Source organism: Pan paniscus, chromosome 8 (assembly GCF_029289425.2).
Source record: "Pan paniscus chromosome 8, NHGRI_mPanPan1-v2.0_pri, whole genome shotgun sequence".
Taxonomy (NCBI): Eukaryota; Metazoa; Chordata; class Mammalia; order Primates; family Hominidae; genus Pan; species Pan paniscus.
In genome coordinates, this window is record NC_073257.2 from 135,888,657 (window position 1) to 135,909,801 (window position 21,145).

General features: G+C 48.6%; 1 protein-coding gene across 6 annotated transcripts in view; it reads right to left on the reverse strand.

Moving 5' to 3' along the window:
• CHST15 (carbohydrate sulfotransferase 15) overlaps positions 1 to 21,145 on the reverse strand; it is an 89,815-nt gene that overhangs the window by 36,866 nt on the left and 31,804 nt on the right. For all 6 annotated transcript variants that reach the window (XM_003816300.7, XM_008969365.5, XM_003816301.5 and 3 more), the window contains exons 2-3: positions 1,996 to 3,053; positions 920 to 1,259 (exon numbers count right to left, since the gene is read on the reverse strand). In XM_003816300.7, the coding sequence (XP_003816348.1) occupies positions 920 to 1,259; positions 1,996 to 2,541 (886 nt within the window). In that variant the 5' untranslated portion in view covers positions 2,542 to 3,053. The remainder of the gene's footprint in view (positions 1 to 919; positions 1,260 to 1,995; positions 3,054 to 21,145) is intronic.

Here is a 21,145-nt window from a genome sequence, read left to right on the forward strand (position 1 = left end):
ACAGCACAGAGCAGGGAGCAGCACAGAGCCAAGGAACAGCACAGAGCAGGGGAACAGCACAGAGCAGGGGAACAGCACAGAGCAGGGAGCAGCACAGAGCAGAGAGTAGCACAGAGCAGGGAGCAGCACGGAGCAGGGAACAGCAGAGCTGAGAACAGCACAGAGCAGGGGAACAGCACAGAGCAGGGAGCAGCACAGAGCAGAGAGTAGCACAGAGCAGGGAGCAGCACGGAGCAGGGAGCAGCACGGAGCAGGGAACAGCAGAGCTGAGAACAGCACAGAGCAGGGAGTAGCACAGAGCAGGGAGCAGCACAGAGCAGAGGAACATCACAGAGCCGAGGAACAGCACAGAGCAGAGGAATAGCACAGAGCCAAGGAACAGCACAGAGCAGGGGAACGGCACAGAGCAGGGAACGGCACAGAGCAGAGGAACGGCACAGAGCAGAGGAACGGCACAGAGCTTGGGAGCGGCACAGAGCTTGGGAGCGGCACAGAGCTGGGAGCGGCACAGAGCAGGGAATAGCACAGAGCTGGGAGCGGCACAGAGCAGGGAATAGCACAGAGCTGGGGGCCAAGAGCCCGGATCACGCCCTTCTTGCTGGCCCTTACTGGCCCTTACTGGCCACTGGCACTTACTGCTGACTGCTCGGGTCATGTGCCCGGGCTTTTGGAACAAGAAGAGCTGCCAGTTCTGACTCGTCCCCGTGTCCTGCACACAGCTGGCAATCAATGCTCACTGCATGGCTGGGAACCGAGTTCCAGACCCTGCTGGGTCTTTGCCTGGGAACAGCCTCCTAACAAGGGAATTGTGCCATCTCTTTCTGCCGCCCTCGCCCCCCAACCCCAGCACTAACGTTGCGGGAGGAATGAACGAATGAAGGAACGAGACCAGACAGGAGCCCTGGGACCCGGCACTCACCAAACCGCTTCCGGGTCCACCAGTGTGGCTCCTTGATGGCGGAGAACTTGACCTCAGGGTGCAGCCGCAGGCGGTCATAGAGGTCTGTGGTCCCGCACTTGGGCTGCCCTATGATGTAGAAGTGCGGCAGGCAGCGCAGGCGGAAGTGCTTCCCGTGCGCGTGCGCCAGGTGGCCCCAGAAGGCCTTGCGCAGGGCGTCGAAGGTGGAGCGGAAGCGCTTGGAGTAGAGCACGTAGGAGTTGGTGAGGTAGGGGTCGGTGGTGTTCCGCCCCGAGAACTCCTCGTACCAACAGGGGCTCTTACTGTTTGGAAGGAATTTGTTGGGGATGACTGAAAACATCTGCAAGGAAACAGAGGAAGAGAGACACAGAGGAGGGGAAAATGAGCAAAGACACAATCTAACCGCAATGGGAACCTGCCCTGAGACTGACGACCGTGTTCAGATTTGAACTAATATTTGACAATGATTAACAAATAAAGCAAAACTTGGTAGACGGTCAATGACTGTGCTTTCCTCTCCCCCGCCGCCCCACAAAAAAAAAAAAAAAAAAAAACTTGGAGAGAATAAAGATAAAAGTTTAATTAAAATCCATTCTACCATAATTTACCTTTCTGACACTTACACAACACACACGCACACACGGTAATTAAGCAGAATCTTTTTACTAGTTGTATATTTAAATTGCCGTTAGAGATTAAAATGTAGAATAGAAGCAGAAAATCAAATTTAACGCAACTTTAAAATCCCAAATGATGGTGATCTGCAAAAGCAACTTTTAACTACCACGACCACATGTCAAGCAAGAAGTCCTGGAATGCAATAATGAGAGCCAGCGGCCCTTGAACATGCCTAGCCCAGCGTTCAGGACAGCAGATTCCCTTCCTGGCACTCCATAGCGTAAGCAAATAGCACTCTCCCAGTGCATTCAAATCCATAAGGCTGTCAAATGATCCTTGCTACATCTAAGACATTTTTTAGTCATTTTCCTTCTGTGTTCCCAAAGATGGTGATAGAAAGAAAAGCACTCATTTCTAAAAATCAACCAATCAGTCAAGATTAGCACAAAGCTACTCACATGCAACTCCTGCTTCTTAAGGTCTTCTAAGTCTGGGAGCTGTCTGGTCGTGAACTCAATCCTAGTTGTGATGCTGTTGATAATTAATTTAATGCTTGGATAGTCCTTCATGTATGAAATATTATTTACAGAGGATTGGTGGTGATGCTCCTTTGTGTCACTTGGGTTTTCGCTATCCATCAAGCTGGGGTTGCTGGGGAAGCCTCCGTAATGGAAAGGTGATGAGATCAGAAGCTCTTGGTGGGCCCCAGAAAGGATGTAAGAAGCCATTACCAAGGTCATTATTATCAGTCCAAAAACGAGGCTACATCGCTTCCCCTTTTTGAAGCGCAAAAACCCACCCCAGTTTTCGTTCCCTTCAGTCCTCACTTCGAGAACAGCAAGCAAGTTCATCTGCTTACTGTCCACACGAAACAGAATTTTGTTTTCTCCTTTGCACGTGGGGCACGCCTGGTGACCGTGATGGGGGCCCCCTTGGCAGTTGACCTGCTGCTTGTGTGCGCCGTCGGGTAACAGCTGTATGCAGCAATTAATGCAGTGCCTCATGGTAGTGCCAGTGTCCTGGGCTGCTGGCTTACCGAGCCATGGGTGGGCCCCCCACGAGTCTGGATGTCCACAAGTTGTGCTGGAAAACCTTAAGAATGCCTTGTGATCACAGAAGATGGATGGAAAGCACAAATACAAAAATAAGCAGACACCACAGCACTAGAGAAAGAGGGTGCACATTCTTTGGTTCAGCTCCGAAAGAAAACAAAAGGAAGTGATGTCCCAGAGTCATGTTCTACAAGAGCCGCTGCAACCTCAGAGAAGGTCACAAGTTCGGGAGCAGCTCTGCCTGCCCTTCAGGTTTTTCCCATGGCACAAAAAAAGGTGGAAGAATTCTCACTGGGGAATGTGGAAACACACAGAAAATTAAAAGAAATCATGGTCTTCTCATTGATGGATGGATTGCCATGCCATCCATGGAGGCATCTGTGAAGATCTCCCCTTTTACATCCTGAGTACCTTTGGAATATTTCCTCTTTGTGGGGCGCAAACTTTAAAAAATGCCAGATTTCCTACACAGAAAGACAAGAAGCTTTATTACATTGTGTGGTAATAGCAATAACCCAAAGCTCATCCTCCAAGGAGAGACAGATGCTCACTCTCTTTTCCACCTCTAAGTCCAGCCAAGCCAGCCTGGTTCTAAGCAAGTCATAGAAAATCGCGAGGATAAAGGAAGAGGTTTCAGGTTCTTGCAGCTGGCTTTGGGGCTCAATTTCTGCCACCAAACATGGCCCCAATCCCAGCACCACCAGCGCCACATCAAACGTCTCACATTGTGCATAGTCCACATCTCCCCTAATCCCTCTGCCTTGATACTTCTCAGGTACAGGATCTCTGAATCCCAGGATGTTGTGATCATTCTCAGAGTCATGCACAGTCAATGACTACAAATTTGAGGGATGGATTGAAATATCAGTGCTTTTCAGTCAATGAAAAATCTCAAGAATACTAAGGAGGATGGTTAGAAAGGGAGCAGGCAGAGAAAATGTGTTTTTTCCCTCTCGCTGGCATCAGCAGTCTCTTTCTTAGAGTTAACCTTTATTATCAGATTAGGAAGCAAAAGTTAATGAAAATTTAGAAACAATGAAATGAGTCTCTCCTTCAGTAGAATGTATCATATTAAAAAACTACTTGACTTCAAGTTATTAAGCAATTAAATCCAATGTATAGGATTCCCTCGAGTGACACAGAGCTTCAGACCCTGACATAATTTTTCACTTTCATCATCTCGAGCAAGATATGATTCTTAAAAACCCATTAATAGAATCCTGTGGTTATAAAATATATTGTTGCCCAAATGACACTTCTTTGTAGATGTCGTAAAAAGAGCCATGGATAAGCATAAAAGGAGACCTACTTAGTTTCTAGCAGTGGTAGATCACCACTAATTGGCTGTGTGACCCTGAGCAAGCCACATAACCTCTCTGAGCTTTGGTTTCCTCAATAGTAAAATTAGGATAATAAGGACACCTTAACAGGTGCTAAATTAGCTACTACATGTAAACAGTTTGAATAATGCCTGCCACATATTTAGCATACCATAAAAGGTAGATAGCATTGATAATAATAGCATCATCAACTATTATGATGGTGATTTTTCATTGTCAGTGAATGCCAAAAACATTTGAAATGGAATCAAAGATGAGAGATCCTATACCACATGATTATTCTTTAGCAATTGAAAATTACCCAAGAGTGGTAGACTCATCTCCAACTCTACCCACGCCACCCCTCAAACAACCCTCACTGTCTCCATAGAGGCAGCATTAACTAACCGCGCATCAAGATCGCCATGTACTGGCTGAGGGATTAAACAATCAGAACTCAACAGAAGAAATGTTCATGCCCCTTGGACTGAAAACTTCATGTTTTCTCAAAATATGGTGGCCAAGAAATAGCCAAGCTGTGTTTCCCAAAACGTCTTCCTCCCACAAAATGTTCTGCTTGCCGTTGGTGAGTGTTCTGTGCTTAAATTATTTGGAGAAAATGTGGAATGGACAGAATTACACAGAATTCTTTACAGCTGAACTTTTCAGGGCCTTTGATATGCTAATAAGCCCTGTGAATCCACAAGAGAGGAATATAATACACAAAGTTGGAAGTACATAATTGGCCAAGGAATCTCACTAGGGTATCAAGGAGCCAGTTTGAGAAAGGCTGGTCAGTAGAGGCTGAGACCTGAGTCCTGCAGAGGCGCTGGGGCGGGGATGCAGAAAGGGCCAGTTCTGGGAAGCCAGGCCAGACATCTCAGGCCCTACCCCCATCTCTTATCCCTGAGGGCAGCTGGAGGGACATGAGGGCAGCTGGAGGGACATGTCAGAAACCTCAAGGATCAACCTCTGGTTCAAACTTGCTCAACCACCCCTGACCCATCGCTTGCTACAAACAATTCTTCCAAACTAAAGAAACAAAAGGGCAAGATCCCCTACTTGGAAACTCCATCATTAAAGCCAAGAAAACATTTTTTCACATGTCCAAGACAGGGCCAAGCTGGGGTTAAAAATGAGACTCCAACCAGCAGCTCAGCGGGGAGGGAATTCGCACCCTCCTGTCTTTCTGCTGCAGAAAATCGAATTAGATTCTTTAAAAAGCAAACAAAACACGGACTTTGAAGCTCCAAGATAGGAATGTACATAATCTGGACCCAAACGAATGGGCAAAACATTCCTAAACAAGGGCAGGGGCAGCTCATTTCAAGCAAAGTAAAAACATGAGCAGCCGACAGTCTCAACAGAGAGGAGGGAAGATGGGGTGCCCGGACCGGGTCCACAGAGCATGTCTGCGGGGCAGCCGCCCCCACCAACCAGCCCGGCCTCTGCGAGTCCCGCTTCCTAAACAGAAAGACCTGAGGAGGCAATTCGAGATGCTGCAAGAGCCTTAGCAAAACACTCAGATACAGTGTTTTCTCAGCTCCTAGCATTCTTTCATTCATTCATTCATTTGTTCAACAAATACCTTTTGAAGAACAGCTGAGTGTTGTGCATGTCCAGGTAGGGGGAGACCAAAAGCCAATACAAGATGAGGGATGTGATGTGGAAATAAGAGATGAGTATTTGGTCTCTATCCTCGGGTACTGGTACACAGGTGCTAAAATCCTTGGAATTTTTCTGAATGATGGGGTGAGAGAAGCACCTTTCGTCATTCATGACAAGCCCCTTTCAGCCATACCTGAGTGTATCCTGATGCGGTGACACTTTGCGGGCCAGGATAGCTCCAGGATGGAGGCTGGTCACCAGAAAGACCAAGCCTCAGTGAGTAGCTTTCAACAAACCCCCCAAACTCCGGGTAGGGAATAAGGGCTGCAGATTAAGTCAATCACCAGTGGCTGATGATTTAACCAATCGTGCCTTTGTAATGGAACTGCCATCAAAACCCTTAAACCACAGGGCTCAGGCAGCTTCCAGGTTGGTGGATCCTTCGAGGTGCTGGGAGGGTGGAGTGGAGGAAGAGGGCATGGAAGTTCCACACACCCTCCTCCACCATACCTCACCCCGTGCGTCTCATCTGCTGGCTGTTTCTGCATTCTATGCTATAATAGACTGATGATGAGTCAAGCACTCTCCTGAGTTCTGTGAGTCATTCTAGTGAATTACTGAACCTGAGGAGGTTGTGGGACACTCTTGCCTTTTTAGCCAATTTGGACAGATGTGCGGGTAACCTGGGGACCCAATACTTGGGACTGGCATCTGAAGTGGGGCAGTCTGGTGAGACCGAGCCCTCAAACCGGTAGAGTCTGAGGCTGCCTCTGGTAGGGGCAGACTTGAATTGAATGGTAAGATAATCAGTTAGGTTCTGGAGTTGGAGGATTTGCTGGTGTTGGAAAATACCCCTGGGCTGGGGTGGGCGTGGCGGGGGGGCCTCTCTGAGAAAAAAACATAAAACTGTCTTACATTTACAAGTTTTTACCAAAATCGATAGCCACTGTATAGTATGTCAAATACTCAGTAAGATGGACAAGAAATCTGAAGACCAGGTGAGTCCCTTGTAAGTGAAGGCCCTAGAGCCCGGCGGCTTCCAGACAAGACCTCCCCTGACGGGCGCGAGTGGTGCAGGGCTGACCCAGAGAGGAGGCCTGTTCCCAAGTGGAGCTTCTGTCCCACCAGAGGTAGGGGCTGCAGGGCACAAGCTATAAAGAAGTCCCAAATGAATAAGATAATCACAGATGCTGCTAGATAAAGGCTATGCAGAAAAGAATAAAGAAAAGGGGGAGAGAAAAATACAACCATTGGAACAGGGTTTTGGAATGCTTCGTGCCGTCCTAGGGCTGGCCCATGCTTTGTTGTCAGGGCTGTCCTGCGCACGGTAGGATGCTTAGCAGCACCCTGGCCTCCACCCACTGGATGCCATAGCACCCCTTCCCCTGAGATGTCACAACCAAAAATGTCTCCAGGCATTGTCAATGCCCCCTGGGGTGCATAATCACCCCTGGGTTGGAGCTACTGCCTTAAAGAAGTGGGAGGTATGATACACAGGGTGACAGGGAAGACCTGATTTCAGAGGGGACGTTGGAGGAGAAACCTGAACAAGAAGGAAGCCAGTCACGTGGAGACCAGGGGAAGCAAAGGCCCCGTAGAGAGACGCTGTGGGGAGTCCCAGCCCATGAGGGCTACTGGCAGGGTAGGCCCTGGGGCACAGGCTGATGGGGGTGGAAACCCGATGGGAGAGGAGGCAGGGACCAGGCTCTGTAGAGTCTTGAAGGCCAAAGTCAGGGGTGGGATTTGCTCGAGTGCAAGAAGGAAGGCATACTACATATTCTTTTTTTTGTTTTGAGATGGAATCTCACTCTGTGGCCCAGGCTGGAGTGTAGCAGCACGATCTTGGCTCACTGCAACCTCCGCCTCCTGGGTTCAAGCGATTCTCCTGTCTCAGCCTCCCGAGTACTGAGATTACAGGCATGCATCACTGCGCCCGGCTAATTTTTGCATTTTTAATAGAGACGGAGTTTCACCATGTTGGCCAGGCTAGTCTCGAACTCTTGGCCTCATGTGATCCAGCCCGCCTTGGCCTCCCAAAGTGCTGGGATTACAGGCATGAGGCACCACGCCTGGCCTCAAAAGAATGTTTACTATGTATAGTAAATATACATAGTAAAATATGTATAGAATAGTTTACTATGTATAACTATTAAAGAACATAACTCAGGGAAGAAAAATCCAATTAATGGGGTGGTATTGAAAGGAAAATGGATTGCTGTTACGTTCTGTATCTGGCCTTTTACATAGGCCACAAATTATCCCAAGAACAGTCATTCAGAAACCTAACACTCAAGTGGTTCTTCCTTCAGAAAGGAGTCATGTATGCCCCCTGCACTTCACCTGTCTGGAATGTCCACATTTGGTGCCGGTCGACTCAGACAAGACGGGGCCCTTGGCACTTCCGTTCATGTATTAAACCAAAGGATTCAGGTATACATTTCAGTGAGATTGCTTCCCACCTGGGCTCAATTCTGAGCCTGATGGCTGCAGACCATCACTGTGGGAACCTGGCACCAGGAGAGAAATCAGATAACGGGTCCCAAAATAGAAAGTGTTCAATTACCCAGCCCTTGCTTGGACACCCCCTATTAACCTATGCACCCAAGCATCATTAGCAAGCCATTTATAACAAAATTGTAATTGAGAGACCCAGAAATACCACTTTAGATTAAGTAATTGAATGCCCCCTCAGTGTAAGATCGATAAAGGGCATCCAATTTCACCCTAGGAAAAACTTATTAAATTATTGTAACTATAAGCTGATATAGCAGAAGAAAGATGTATGAAACTTCAGAAGAAATCTGGATGGATTTAAACAAATAGCTTCATTTAGGTAGAACATTTACATTTGCCCTCTGGGGACAGAGAGGGAAAAAAATAGCTAATTACATTATTTTACTTTTATGTTTTAAGGAAAAAAAATTCAATGGGTCTTAATTAACCTTTACTAAAACACAAAGCCTTCTTCTGATTAGTATGTGTAACTGCTGACATTCCTCTCTAGGCTATATATATGGAAATATATTTTTTCAAGGACTATTCATCAACAAGTAGGAGAAGGAACATTTTTCACATGTAGCTCAAAGATAGAAGGTTGTTGCTGAGACTGAGAAGAAAGCCAACAAGACTGAAGAGTTCTGTACAAATTATAAATCATCAGATTCAGTCTTCTATCTGGACTTTGACAGTTTTGATCACATCCCAGTCAATAAGCAGAATAAAGCCACACCACTCCATCAACATTCACTGGCCCATAGCACAGCGGAGAGGACACAGCAGTCACATGGATTAGGATTCCAAGTCCATGTCCACCCAGCGGCCTTGGACAAATCACTTAAGGTTTCTGGGCCTCTGTATTTTTCAAAACAAGTCCCTGCTAGCAACAGATCACGTACAGCACTGGAGTTAAGAGCCCGAGTGCTGGAGCCAGGTTGCCCAGGTTTGATCTTGAACAAGATATTAAACGTCTCTTCTCCCCATTTCTTTGGATACGACTTAGGAATAATCACAGGACCTGTATCATGGCAGTGCTGTAAGCATTCAGTGAACTCATTCATGTAAGGTGCTTAAAAGACTGTCTAGCCCAGCCGGGCGCGGTGGCTCATGCCTGTAATCCTAGCACTTTGGGAGTCTGAGGCGGGCAAATCACAAGGTCAGGAGTTCGACACCAGCCTGACCAACATGATGAAACCCAATCTCTACTAAAAATAAAAAATTTGCCAGGATTGGTGGCGCACACCTGTAATCCACACTACTCAGGAGGCTGAGACAGGAGAATCATTTGAATCCAGGAGGCAGAGGTTGCAGTGAGCCAAGATGGCACCACTGCACTCCAGCTTGGGCGACAGATCAAGAGTCTGCCAAAAAAAAAGAGTCTCTGGCCCATAGTCAGTGCTCAATAAATGTTAGCTGGTATTACAGATGCACAGTCCTGGCCCACAGTGGGAATTTGATAGTCATTTATTACTCTTTACCATAGATGGCATTATTGGTCTCAATTTTTTCTTCTTCCCATGTTCACATTCTTTGCCACTTTGGAGGGCCTTCAGCTACAGGAGTGACGTATTTCTCCACCCTTCGGTTTGAGTTGGGTGGCTCACTTTGGCCAGCAGAATGAGGCAGAAGTGGGCTTAAAGCTGGCACGTGCCAGGCCCTAAGACATGTCCTGTGTACTCATTTGTCCTCTTGCACACTTGCTTGGCCAGGAGGAGGGGGAGACAGGTGGAGCAGGGCCACCTGGCTGAGCCCACCCAGAGCAGCCAATACCCGCTGGATCCCAGCCAATTCCTAAAGACACCAGAGACATAATAAAGGGTTGATTTTTCTTTTCTTTTTTTTTTTTTTCAAGACAGAGTCTCACTCTGTTGCTCAGGCTGGAGCGCAGTGGTGTGATCTCTACTCACTGCAACCTCTGCCTCCCAGAGGTTGGCTACCACCAGCAGCAGATAGGCCAATGTAATGATGGAAACTCAGAGGGGAGGCTGGGCGCAGTGGCTCACACCTGTCATCCCAGCACTAGGCAGGCGGATGACTCAAGCCCAGGGTCATCTAGACCAGCTTGGGCAACATGGCAAAACCCTGTCTCCACAAAAAATAGGAAAATTAGCTGGGTGTGGTGGTGCACACCTGTAGTCCCAGCTACTTGGAAGGCTGAGGTGGGAGGATTGCTTGAGCCTGGGGAGGTTGAGGCTACAGTGAGTCGTGATCACACCACTGCACTCCAGCCTGTGCAACAGAGTGAGACCCTCTCTCAAAAACAAACAAACAAACAAACAAACAAAAAGAAACTCGGAAGGGAGCTGTTCCCGAATCAAGACACAATGGCTGAAACATCAGAAAATAACACACCAGGTTATTTTCTGACAAAATGTGTTTATGACAACCACAGCTGTTTTGTTTTAGTTATCCACTGCCCCACACTCCCCCGCCTCCTGATGAAGAGGCCTTCCTCCTTGCCTCTTTTCAGTTACTAATTTCTTCCTTGCTTCCTTGCTCTCCCTGAGCAAGCCCTTCCTGTAATCTGATCCTTACGGTTTCCTTGCCAGATTTCATCTTTCCTGATGACTGGGACACATCACCCGTGCTTTGTCTAAAACAGGTATCCTCAAACCACAACCTGAGGGATCTTCCTGGCTGGCCCAAAATCTGTGCATACAAAACCCAAGCAGTTTTTTAAGCTTATTTTTAAAGCACACTTGACTCTCTGTTAAGTTCGTCATCAACATTGGTTTTGGTTAATCACAACTACCTTACATGCATACAACGTACATTCAATGCTATTGTTTTAGTTCATAAGCCATATCCATAATAAACAGGCATTTCTCCAAGATCAGATCTCTACAATATGCAGCCAGCGCCTCCCCTGTGTCCTGAGCTCACTGATTCTCAACTTGGTAGAAAGATGGGATGTAGGAAAAATGGTTTCCAAGCAGTCAAAAATAAGACATTATGCCAGGCTTGGGAGTTGGGCAGACCTGCATTTCAACCCGAATCAAGTCTGTAACTGCTCTATGATCTCAGGCAACGAATTTAACCATTCTGTGACTAGGTTTCCTCATCTGTAAAATGGGAATAAAATGATCTCAGTCTCCTACTGTGGATGTGAGGAAGAAACGAGGTCACATACACAAAATGCTTAACCCAGAGTCTAGTACCCCGCACACCGTGGAAGGATGAGCCATCCCAAAACATGCCAAATTGATATGTTGATTATTTTGAGTCGAAAACATTGAAGAAATTATAGTTTCAGAAAGGGCCAGCTGACCTGTCTCTTCCTGCATACTCCAAGCCATAGACTCCTCTGGGAGGAGTACCCTTCCCCTGCCAGGCCAAGAAAATGGCCCTCCTCAGCAGAGCCTGGGAACTGGGGGCTGCAATGGCCCAGGATAAATACACGTCACAAAGTAACCCTTCTCTTCCACTGCCGTTACACATCCTATAGATCTCCCAGAGACTCCCCTAGAAATGTATATTACTCCACCAGGTCCCTTCTGTTCTGTCTCTTCTGAAATTGATTGTTCTTTGTCTAAAAGGTCTAAAAACATCTTGCTTTGGCCACTCCTTCAAACTTCACTCTCTTGTGAAGATTCCTAGGTCCATGTAAAACTAACAAAATGTGTTTGCTTCCCTTTTGTTTGTCTGCCTGGTGTCAAGTTGGCTTCTAGATGCAGTTCAGGAGTCCACGTAAGAGCTCACGAGGAGGGGGTTGGAGGTGATCTCTGGCTCCCCTGCCTCTCAGTAAATGACCCGGATTCCTTGCATTATTACTGGAGAGACCCTTGGGTCCTCACTCCAGGGTTACTTGCTTTCAGTGTGCATATATTATAATTCCAGACACCGGTGTCCAATTTTCCTGTCTGCCACTTATCTGAGGTGATGCCCTGGAAAAGGCAGGTGGCCACACAGATGCAGGAAGTAACACCCAAGTTCTACAGTAGAACAAGGTACTAAAAAGCTGAGCTGGCCAGGATCATTCGGGCACCCCTGTCACCAGGGCCCGTAGCTCTGGCGAGCCTGGCACAGCTGTGGGGAAAATTCTGGAAAAGCTCACCCCCCTTCAAATGACCATGCCCATCCAGAACTTGTTTCAGTGCTCAACAGCAAGGGCCAACTTTCCAGAAACACACCCATCCCCAAAGATCCGGGGTAAACCAGCCACTGCTGTACAGATGGGAAATGCAAGACAGTGAAGCTCCTGGGATCCCTGAGGATTCTACTGCAGTCATTCACAGTAAGAAACACCCGGAACCCCTCAACAATGATGGTGGGTACACTCAGACCCAGGGCAAAACCCAGGTGGGCTCCAGCAAATCATCAACTTGCCAGTACAAACCTGCGGGTACCTGCATCCAGCCTGCCTTTTATAGAGGAGAAACCAAGGCCAGTGTGGTCTGTACTTCCCCAAGGACATGCAGCCCATTATAGAAAGATGGGTCAAGAGGCCTCAGGAGCCTGACACTCAGTCTACCACCATCCCTCAAGAGGGAGCCCATCCTAACCTCTACCCCACCACCCAGGCCTGGCCTCAGACAGTCCAGCGGCTTCTCCAGGCCCTTGGTGCCCTTCCCCCTTCCAATCTTTTGAGGAATCCCTTCCGAGAAAACAGATTTGCAGTCTCACCCAGAGACACAGGACAGGAAGGTGAGGGAAGCATCCCAGGAGGCAGCTGATGGGATGAAACTCCCCTACCTCCTTCAATCTCCTTTGAATGCCTTGTCGGCCTGGGGCATTGTCTTAACCTGTCTCAATTCAGACTCTATTCATCACTCAGGCTTGTCTCCTGCAGCCGGGAAAGTGTGCTAGGAGACGGGTACAGCTCCAGGACAGAGACAAGGGATGGGGGAACGGAGATGTGTAGAGGCTGGCCTGGTGCCAAGTGTGGGGACAGGGGAAGGAAGGACAGAAAGAAAGGCGGGCAGGGGCAAGGGAGGAAGGAGAGGCGGGGCTGTCCCTTGTCAGTTACCTTTGCAGCTGAGACAAATGGACAGGAATGGAACTGGCCCCATGCACAGGAGGCAGGCCCCGGTGCGCAGCCCCCAACTCCTATTTTGTCCCCGCACATCAAAGAAGCCTGGGCTGTGTGCAGTTGGACACGCTGCGGCCCAGGCCCGTACAACCGGACACTCCGCAGCCCAGGCCCGTACGACCGGACACTCCGCGGCCCAGGCCCGTACGACCGGACACGCCGCGGCCCAGGCCCGTACAACCGGACACGCAGGGGCCCAGGCCTGTACGACCGGACACGCTGCAGCCCAGGCCTGTACGACCGGACACATTGCAGCCCAGGCCCGTACGACCGGACACTCTGAGGCCCAGGCCTGTACGACCGGACACACTTTGACCCAGGCCTGCCTGTACGACCGGACACGCTGCGGCCCAGGTGGTGGCTTCCATGATAATTTGCATTTTAAAACTTCAGAGCAGCAAAGGAGGGACCTTCCCAGCAAGGCAGGGAGCTACTTGGTGTCCTGATCACTAACCTGGCTGGTCACCCTGAGCATCACTTCATCTCTCAGGGCCTCTGTTTCTCCGTATATAAGATATGGATTTGGGACTACCCCTTTTGGCCATAACACTCATGGGTGTATGATCTGAAGTTAATTTCTCCTTAATAAAAACTCATTATCTTCATCTGTTATGTCTTTCAGGGCTGCTCAGAGGCCAGTGATTTTGCAGTGAGCATTGACTAGCCGGCACAGCGCTTGCTTTATTAGCCAGATAATTAATCCAAAAGAGACACAGGGTTTTCTCCAGATTAGTGGCCCACGCACTTTTGCACCTCTTTATTTAAATACCTACTAATGTGCAGGGCTTGCATTTGCTGGGGCTCCAAAGACAAAGACCGCAGCGTGTCCAGTCGTACAGGCCTGGGCTGCAGCGTGTCCGTTCGTACAGACAAATAAGTGAACAGCCTGGGTCCTCTGGGAACATCCCATCTAACGCCAGAACAAAGACTCCAGAGGCTCCAGAAAAATGCCCACATTCGGGACTGTATATCCCATTTCAAGGACAGCCGTGAAGCCCACCCAGCCCCAGAGAATCTGCAGAAGAACTAGCTCTGCTCCAGGAAGCCAAACAAGTGTGGTAACAACAGCAGTGATTCAGTGAACCAGGGCCTCTGGCCGTGGCAGGCAGGAGGGAGAATGGGGTCTTTTTCCTATTCTGTGATAGCTTGCTCTCTAATAGGGTAATCAGCTCCAGCTCCCTTGTGCAACCACCCGAGATATGGGCCAAACACAGCAGATGTCCCAGTCTCTCTGAAATGCACAAAATAATCAGGTTTTCTCAGCGAAGGGGCAGGGTGGACCAGAGACTTCAAATATGTTCATGCTGCAGTTCTCCCCCAATGATTTCAATGTGCACAAAAGACTCTAAAGGTCTTTGTGACACAATCAATAATTTTTTCTGAAACCAAGTGGAGAGAAAAACTACTTCAGAGTGCTCATTTTATTATTTCCAGTAGTAAATCACACCAGTGTAGGGACTAGATTTTCTCATGCTTGTATACCTACTGACTCCGGTTTTCCAATAAGGCAGAGGCCACTCAAGAGGAGCTTACAGGGTGTGCCGAGAAGCGCGTCTACCAAAATGGCTCTAGGGAACAAAGCGAGGACAGTCATATAGCTGCAAAGCATTTCAGCAGCACACGGAGTCAGTTTAGGGTTGACGGCAAAAGAAGAAGGAAACGCCTGATAGTCCAGTGTCTGCCACTTGCAGAGGATCATGCTAGGTCCCTTCTTGAAGGCACTTTCTGAGGTCAGCACTGAGATTCCCCGACTCATGTATGGGAAACTGAGGCACAGCAGGGTTAAACACATAACCCTGAGTCACAGGACTCACCAGTGGTGGGGCCAAAATCCAACCGCTGGTCTGTGTGGCTGCAAAGCCTGTGACCTTTCTCCTGCAGCAGGCGAACGAAGCTGTTATTGGCAGCTGTAGGGGAACCTGCTCAGAACTCAAGGCTCACAGTGGAGCACAGTCAGCCATCACTCAGCCCACCGGCCACCCGTCTCACTTGTAAGGAGGCGAGGCTGGACTACAAGATCCATAAAAGGCCAGGGTCAGTAGTGCTCAATCCTGAATAGCACAGAGTAAGTGCTCAATAAATACTTTTAAATTAAAGAGTCAGGGAACAAGCTCCAGAAAGCATGGCAAATATCCAGCAAATATCCAGAACAGAGTTCTTATTGCTGAGTCACAACAACAGTGACACCAGCTAACATGTGTTGAGGGCTTCCTTGTGTCCAGACACCAGGCTGGGGTTGCTATGGATTATTCTATTTAAATGTCATAATCTAAGAGGACAGTACAATTACTACTTACATTTTACAGGTGGGGAAACTGTAGCCCAGAGAATGTAATGCTATACACTTCCTCCCCCAAATGACTTACAGAATACAGGACAGCGAGCTGGCCTAGGGATGAACTGGAGACCCAAGGCCTAGGCTGAACACCGGCCACATGGTTTAACCAGCCACATGACAGCAGGCAAACCCCTTCACCATTTAGACCCTCATTCTCTACATCTCAAAGTCAATGTGGAAGGCTCAGCATTGTTCATGGGTGCAGTGATCTCAGGAGCCCAGGATGTTTAATACATATTATAATTATTCTTTTTGCACGTTTTTGGGGCTCAAACACCTGCAACATCAAACCTTAATTACCAGGAAAAAGTGACCCATTTTCAGAATAGGGGTCATTCTGGCTGTGGTGTATTTAGACTACAAAGATGAGTGGTACATTCTAGTTGCTGTTCAACAATTTTTCCTTGACACAGATAGAGAAATGAATGAAAAGCAGCAGCCCAGAGTATAATGCACAGAGACTACAGATTAAGGACAGAAGGAGAAGGGTGACTCTGTCCACTCTCAGGTCCCCAGAGTCCCCTTGCCCACTTTGACCTGACTTCACGAAGAGCGAAAAGGCTGCAGGACAGTGGAAGATGCCCAGCCCAGATGTCCTTCAGGACGGGCAGAGGAGAAAGGTCTCGCATGGACACATAGCTCACACGTTCAAAACCAACTGCAAATCATGATTCTGCAGATGCACGATGCACCCTAGAATGAATCCATTACAGGCGGCGCGATTGAAAGGGGAGCAGCTGCACACTCCCCACCAGATGGCCTTGCTGATCCGGGTAGTTCTAAACATTGTTTTATTTCCAAAGATGAGCAAAATAAGAATCTGGTTAACCCTTCAATGAGAAGAACGGCCTGAAAACCCTTCATTGGAATTTCTTTCTTTCTGATGGAAAGACCAAGCAACCCAAATAAATGGCGAGGTCCTCTGGAGGGTTTTAGAGCCAGGCGAGTGGAGTTTCTCCAGGGGGTCACCTGAAGTCAGCTGACATTCATTGTCTGCCCCCAGACAGACCCAGCCCTTACTAAGCCTGCCAAGAGGTGAGGAGAACAGCTCCAGTACCAACCCAGCTTGGCTGTAGGGACCTCAGGAGTGTGCAGAGGTGTGCCAGCCCCCATGCAGTGTATGCACAGGTGTGCCAGCCCCCATGCAGTGTGTGCACAGGTGTGCCAGCACCCATGCAGTGTGTGCACAGGTGTTCCAACCCTCCCCCCGTGTGTGCTGGTCCTCCCCAGGAGTGTATGATGTGCCAGCCCCGCCCCCAGGAGTGTGCAGAAGTGTACCTCCCCCAGGAGTGAGTGTGCAGAGGTGTGTCTGCCCCCCCAGAAACGTGTTGTGCCAGGATCCTCCAGGAATGTGCAAAGGTGTGTCCCCCCGAGTGTGCGAAGGTGTGCCAGGCCCCCCAGGGGTGTGCGGAGGTGTGCCAGCCCCACCAGGGGTGTGTGGAGGTGTGCCAGCCCCACCAGGAGTGTGCAGAGGTGTGCCAGCCCCCCAGGGGTGTGTGGAGGTGTGCCAGGCCCCCAGGGATGTGTGGAGTTGTGCCAGACCCTCAGGGGTATGTGGAGGTGTGCCAACCCCACCAGGAGTGTGCAAAGGTGTGCTTACACCAGGGGCATGTGGGCATGTGGAGGTGTGCCAGCCCCTCTACCTCCAGTGTGCAGAGGTTAGCCAGGAGCTGTATGAAGCTGTAAGACAAACTGAAGCTTCCATGTTTAAAATATTTGAAATTTCAAACATTGAAAACATTGTTTTCAAATGAAGTTATATCCACGTATATACTAACTGACACAAAATTTGCAGAGATCCAGCTTGCCTTGCTGGCTGCAAGCTGTCGGGGCCAGCCTGGGAAACCCCAGGGAGCTCTCACTGTCTTTCACCTTTGAGTACGAAGAGGAAAGTTTGAGAAGCACTGGTGTAGGGAGAAAGGGAAAGGAACCAGGATGAGCTGCTGTTTTATGGCAGGCATCAAGCTGGGAACCTGCTTCCTCTCATCTCTTTCTGACTTTTAGACAACACTAAAGGTAGGTGTAATCGCCCCATTGTGCAGATAAGAAAATGGTGGCTCTGGGTGGGGTGACGTGGCTTGCCCTAAATCACACTGTAAGTAAATGGCAGAACTGGATTTAAACACAAGCTGAAGCCCAAACTGCCTCTCACTTCATGGAGGATGGGACATGCACATTCACATTCACTCCCTGATATGGTTTGACTGTGTCCCCACCTAAATCTCAACTTGAATTGTAGCTCCCAGAATTCCCACGTGTTGTGGGAGGGACCCAGGAGGAGGTAATTGACTCATGGGGGCCGGTTTTTCCCGTGCTATTCTCGTGACAGTAAATAAGCACGAGATCTGATGGGTTTATCGGGGGTTTCCGCTTTTGCTTCTGTCTCATTTTCTCTTGCCGCGGCCATGTAAGAAGTGCCTTTTGCCTCCCACCATGATTCTGGGGCCTCCCCAGCCAGGTGGAACTGTAAGTCTAATTAAACCCCTTATTCTTCCCAGTCTTGGGCACGTCTTTATCAGCAGCGTGAAAACGGACTAATACACTCCCCACACAGTTTCCCATTGTTGATTGTGGGTAGCATTTGGGGTGCTATGCTTTCTGTTTACACATTCCATCTTGCTTCCAATTTTACTTACATAGAGCAAGCATCACTTTTGTAACTACAAAGATAATAAAGAAGAAATAATAAATGTTGCACAAAAAATGGTGTGGCAAATAGAAAACGGACTGGGCCTAGGCCTCCAGGACGTGAGTTCACGTCCAGTAAGACATGTCTCTGAGCCTCAGTTTCTTCATCTGTTGACAATGCATGCACTCCTTGCCTCCCTCGTCAGATCAGGCGAAATAGGGAATTGAAATGAGGCCATAGGACCACATGAGGCAAGGCAGAGGTGGGCTGAAGACTTTGCACAAAGCACCAGTGGGAAGCTCTGTCCAAGCTGCACTGTGTCCCCTCCTTTCTCAAGTTATCTTTGAATTAATAACATCTTTCCTCCAGACATACTATAAATCATCAAAAAAAAAAAAACCCTTCTATTACCATTCAACTCCAAATGACAGGCCTGGGAGTGCAGCCGGGAAGGACATTTTCCCTTGTCTTCTCTGCCACTGCAATGGAAAACCCCAAGCAGACCACAGAATTCCCTGGAGTGGGCATGCATCTTTACACACACGCACAGACCAAAGGAACTCCAGCTCCAAGAGCAAAAGGGACAATGTGACCCCAGAGGATGCTGTTTTATGAATGTTCACCAATGCCCAAAGAGCATTTGACAGAGGCAGCCTAGGATCTCATCCCATACAGCTGCTGGGCACATAGGAACGGGCACATACCCTTGTGGAAAGAGAAACATGGCGGGGAAGAAAGATGAAAAGCCAAAACCCAGAGGCAGGTAAACATCCACACATGCCATCTGGTTTGTATCAACCCCTTACCGGCTGTGTGCCCTCGGGCAAACTGCTTTGCACTTCGGTGCCTCCCTTCGCTGATCTGTAGCAGGGAGATTAACGGCAGTACCGACCCCATGGACAGGTGTGGAGATTAGACGGGAAAATCCCCACAAAAATATGCCCATAGTGCCTGCCAACTCCAACTGCTCAACAAACGGCAACCACCACCACCAGCAGCCTCATTTCTTTTTCTTTCCTCCCTCCTGTTTCTGCAAACAGGATCTCAGCTCAACAGTAAGGACTTTGGCCTGGTGTATAAAGACCCAGCCGAGCCGGAATCAGTGGCCGAATACTTTTAAAAAGGATGAAGGGAGCCCGAGGCTCTGACAGTGAAGTGGCTGGCCCTAAATCACACTGCAAGTAAGAGGCAGAGCTGGACTTAAACGCAAGCTGAAGCCCTCTCACCTCATGGAGGATGGGGACATGTACTTTCACATTCACTCATCAAGCAGTTTCCCATTTTCAAGAGTTGGGGGGCTTGGCTAAAGCTGCATGCAGACCAGCAATGTCTGAACAAAACTGCTTTGGAGAGGCTGGGAGAGAGCCCTTCTCCACCCTGATGTGGCCATGAAAACGCTGGTCCCACCAAGACACCAGGAGGCAAAGAGAGAGAGATCCAGACAAGAAACTAAAAAATGGTCATTTCAGGCTGGGCGCAGCGGCTCATGCCTGTAATCCCAGCACTTTAGGAGGCCGAGGCGGGTGGATCACCTGAGATCAGCAGTTTGAGACCAGCCTGACCAACATGGTGAAACCCCATCTCTACTAAAAATACAAAAATTAGCCAGGCGTGGTGGCAGGCGCCTGTAATCCCAGCTACTCCGGAGGCCGAGGCAGGAGAATTGCTTGAACCCGGGAGGTGGAGGTTGCAGTGAGCTGAGATCGCACCACTGCACTCCAGCCTGGGGGACAGAGCGACACTCCGTCTCAAAAAAAAAAAAGGTCATTTCCGACCCTCCTTCTCCTTGTCAACTTCCTCTAGCTTTTTAGATAACAGACCTAGTTTCTGATAACTCCACTCAGATCTAGAATCTAGATTTCCAACCTCTGTAAAATAGGTCAAACAAGTATTTATTTATAGACCTATCACCCAAGACACTGAACTTGGATATGCCCAGTCTATCAAAAAGGAATCTTTTTCTTTTCTCTTTTCCATTAGAGACAACCTAAAAGTGTTGATGGGGCATGGCTTGAAAAAAAAAATCTCACTAAGTTTCAGTATTCAGAGCTGGAAAAGTGAACATTCAATAAATATTATAACAAAGGCATGTTCCCCCAGAATACCCACGTCTCTCCGGAGCACAGCGAAGACCTTGCTTAAACCACCGCTGTCTTGCTCATCCTGTCAGGAAACAGGGGCAGCTGCCAGCTCTGGAAGGAAAGACTTCTTTTGCAGAGAGGTAGAGTAGAGAGGGGAAGGGAGAAGTGAGAGGCAGCGATACAGCGTATGAATCAGACAGCTGAGCTTCCAGCGTTGTTTTGTGTCCTCAGTGCTATGTAAACATGATAATAAAAAAAAAACTTGTTCAAAAAATAATAAGTGGATCTTGGCTGAGGCACAGTCATCTCCCACAAAGCAAATGATCTATGGTATGAGAAATTAGTAACCTCTCTGAATTAATCGCAGAAGAGTGGAATCTTTCTCATAAAGATCTGGAAAGCATTCAGGCCTCATTATGAAGGCCAGGACTTTTTTTGCAGATAGCAGGTTTCCTCCTGGGCTAAAACGAAATCTCAAAAAAAAAAAAATAGACTTACGAAAAGTCATTGTAGCTGACTGGTTCAAGCTGACTGGTACAATCAAGAACTGCTCTGGTTTCTGTTTCAGAAAAATAAATATTTGATCAAAGCACACAGTTTTTCAGACCTGAAGTCATTTCAGAATAAGTAAGAATTTCGCTTGATGCAATCAAAGTGCCTGTGTGATGGCCTCCCCATCCCCAAGGCCTTCCCCATCTTTGCAAATGTACAGCAGTGGCCACGGAGCAGAACGCAAGCCCCTGACTGGGAGTCCATGGGGATTCAGGGTGTGCAGCGTAGGCACAGCCCTGGCGTTGTGGGGCTTGCAGCCCAGGAGACACCACGAGATCATGAAACAACCATACCCACTCCGTGACTTTGGGCGGGTCCCCCAACCCCTGAGCCCCTCTTCGTTGCTGGGCTGTACCTGGGAACATTCAATCCCCCTTGCAGCACTGCATCCCCCCAACCCCACCCCCGAGCCCCCACTCCTGCTGGCTGCCTTTATCTCACTGTCTCTGTGTGTCCATCTCTGCCTCTCCCAGCCTCCTTAGCCAGATCCCATTTTCCCCAACA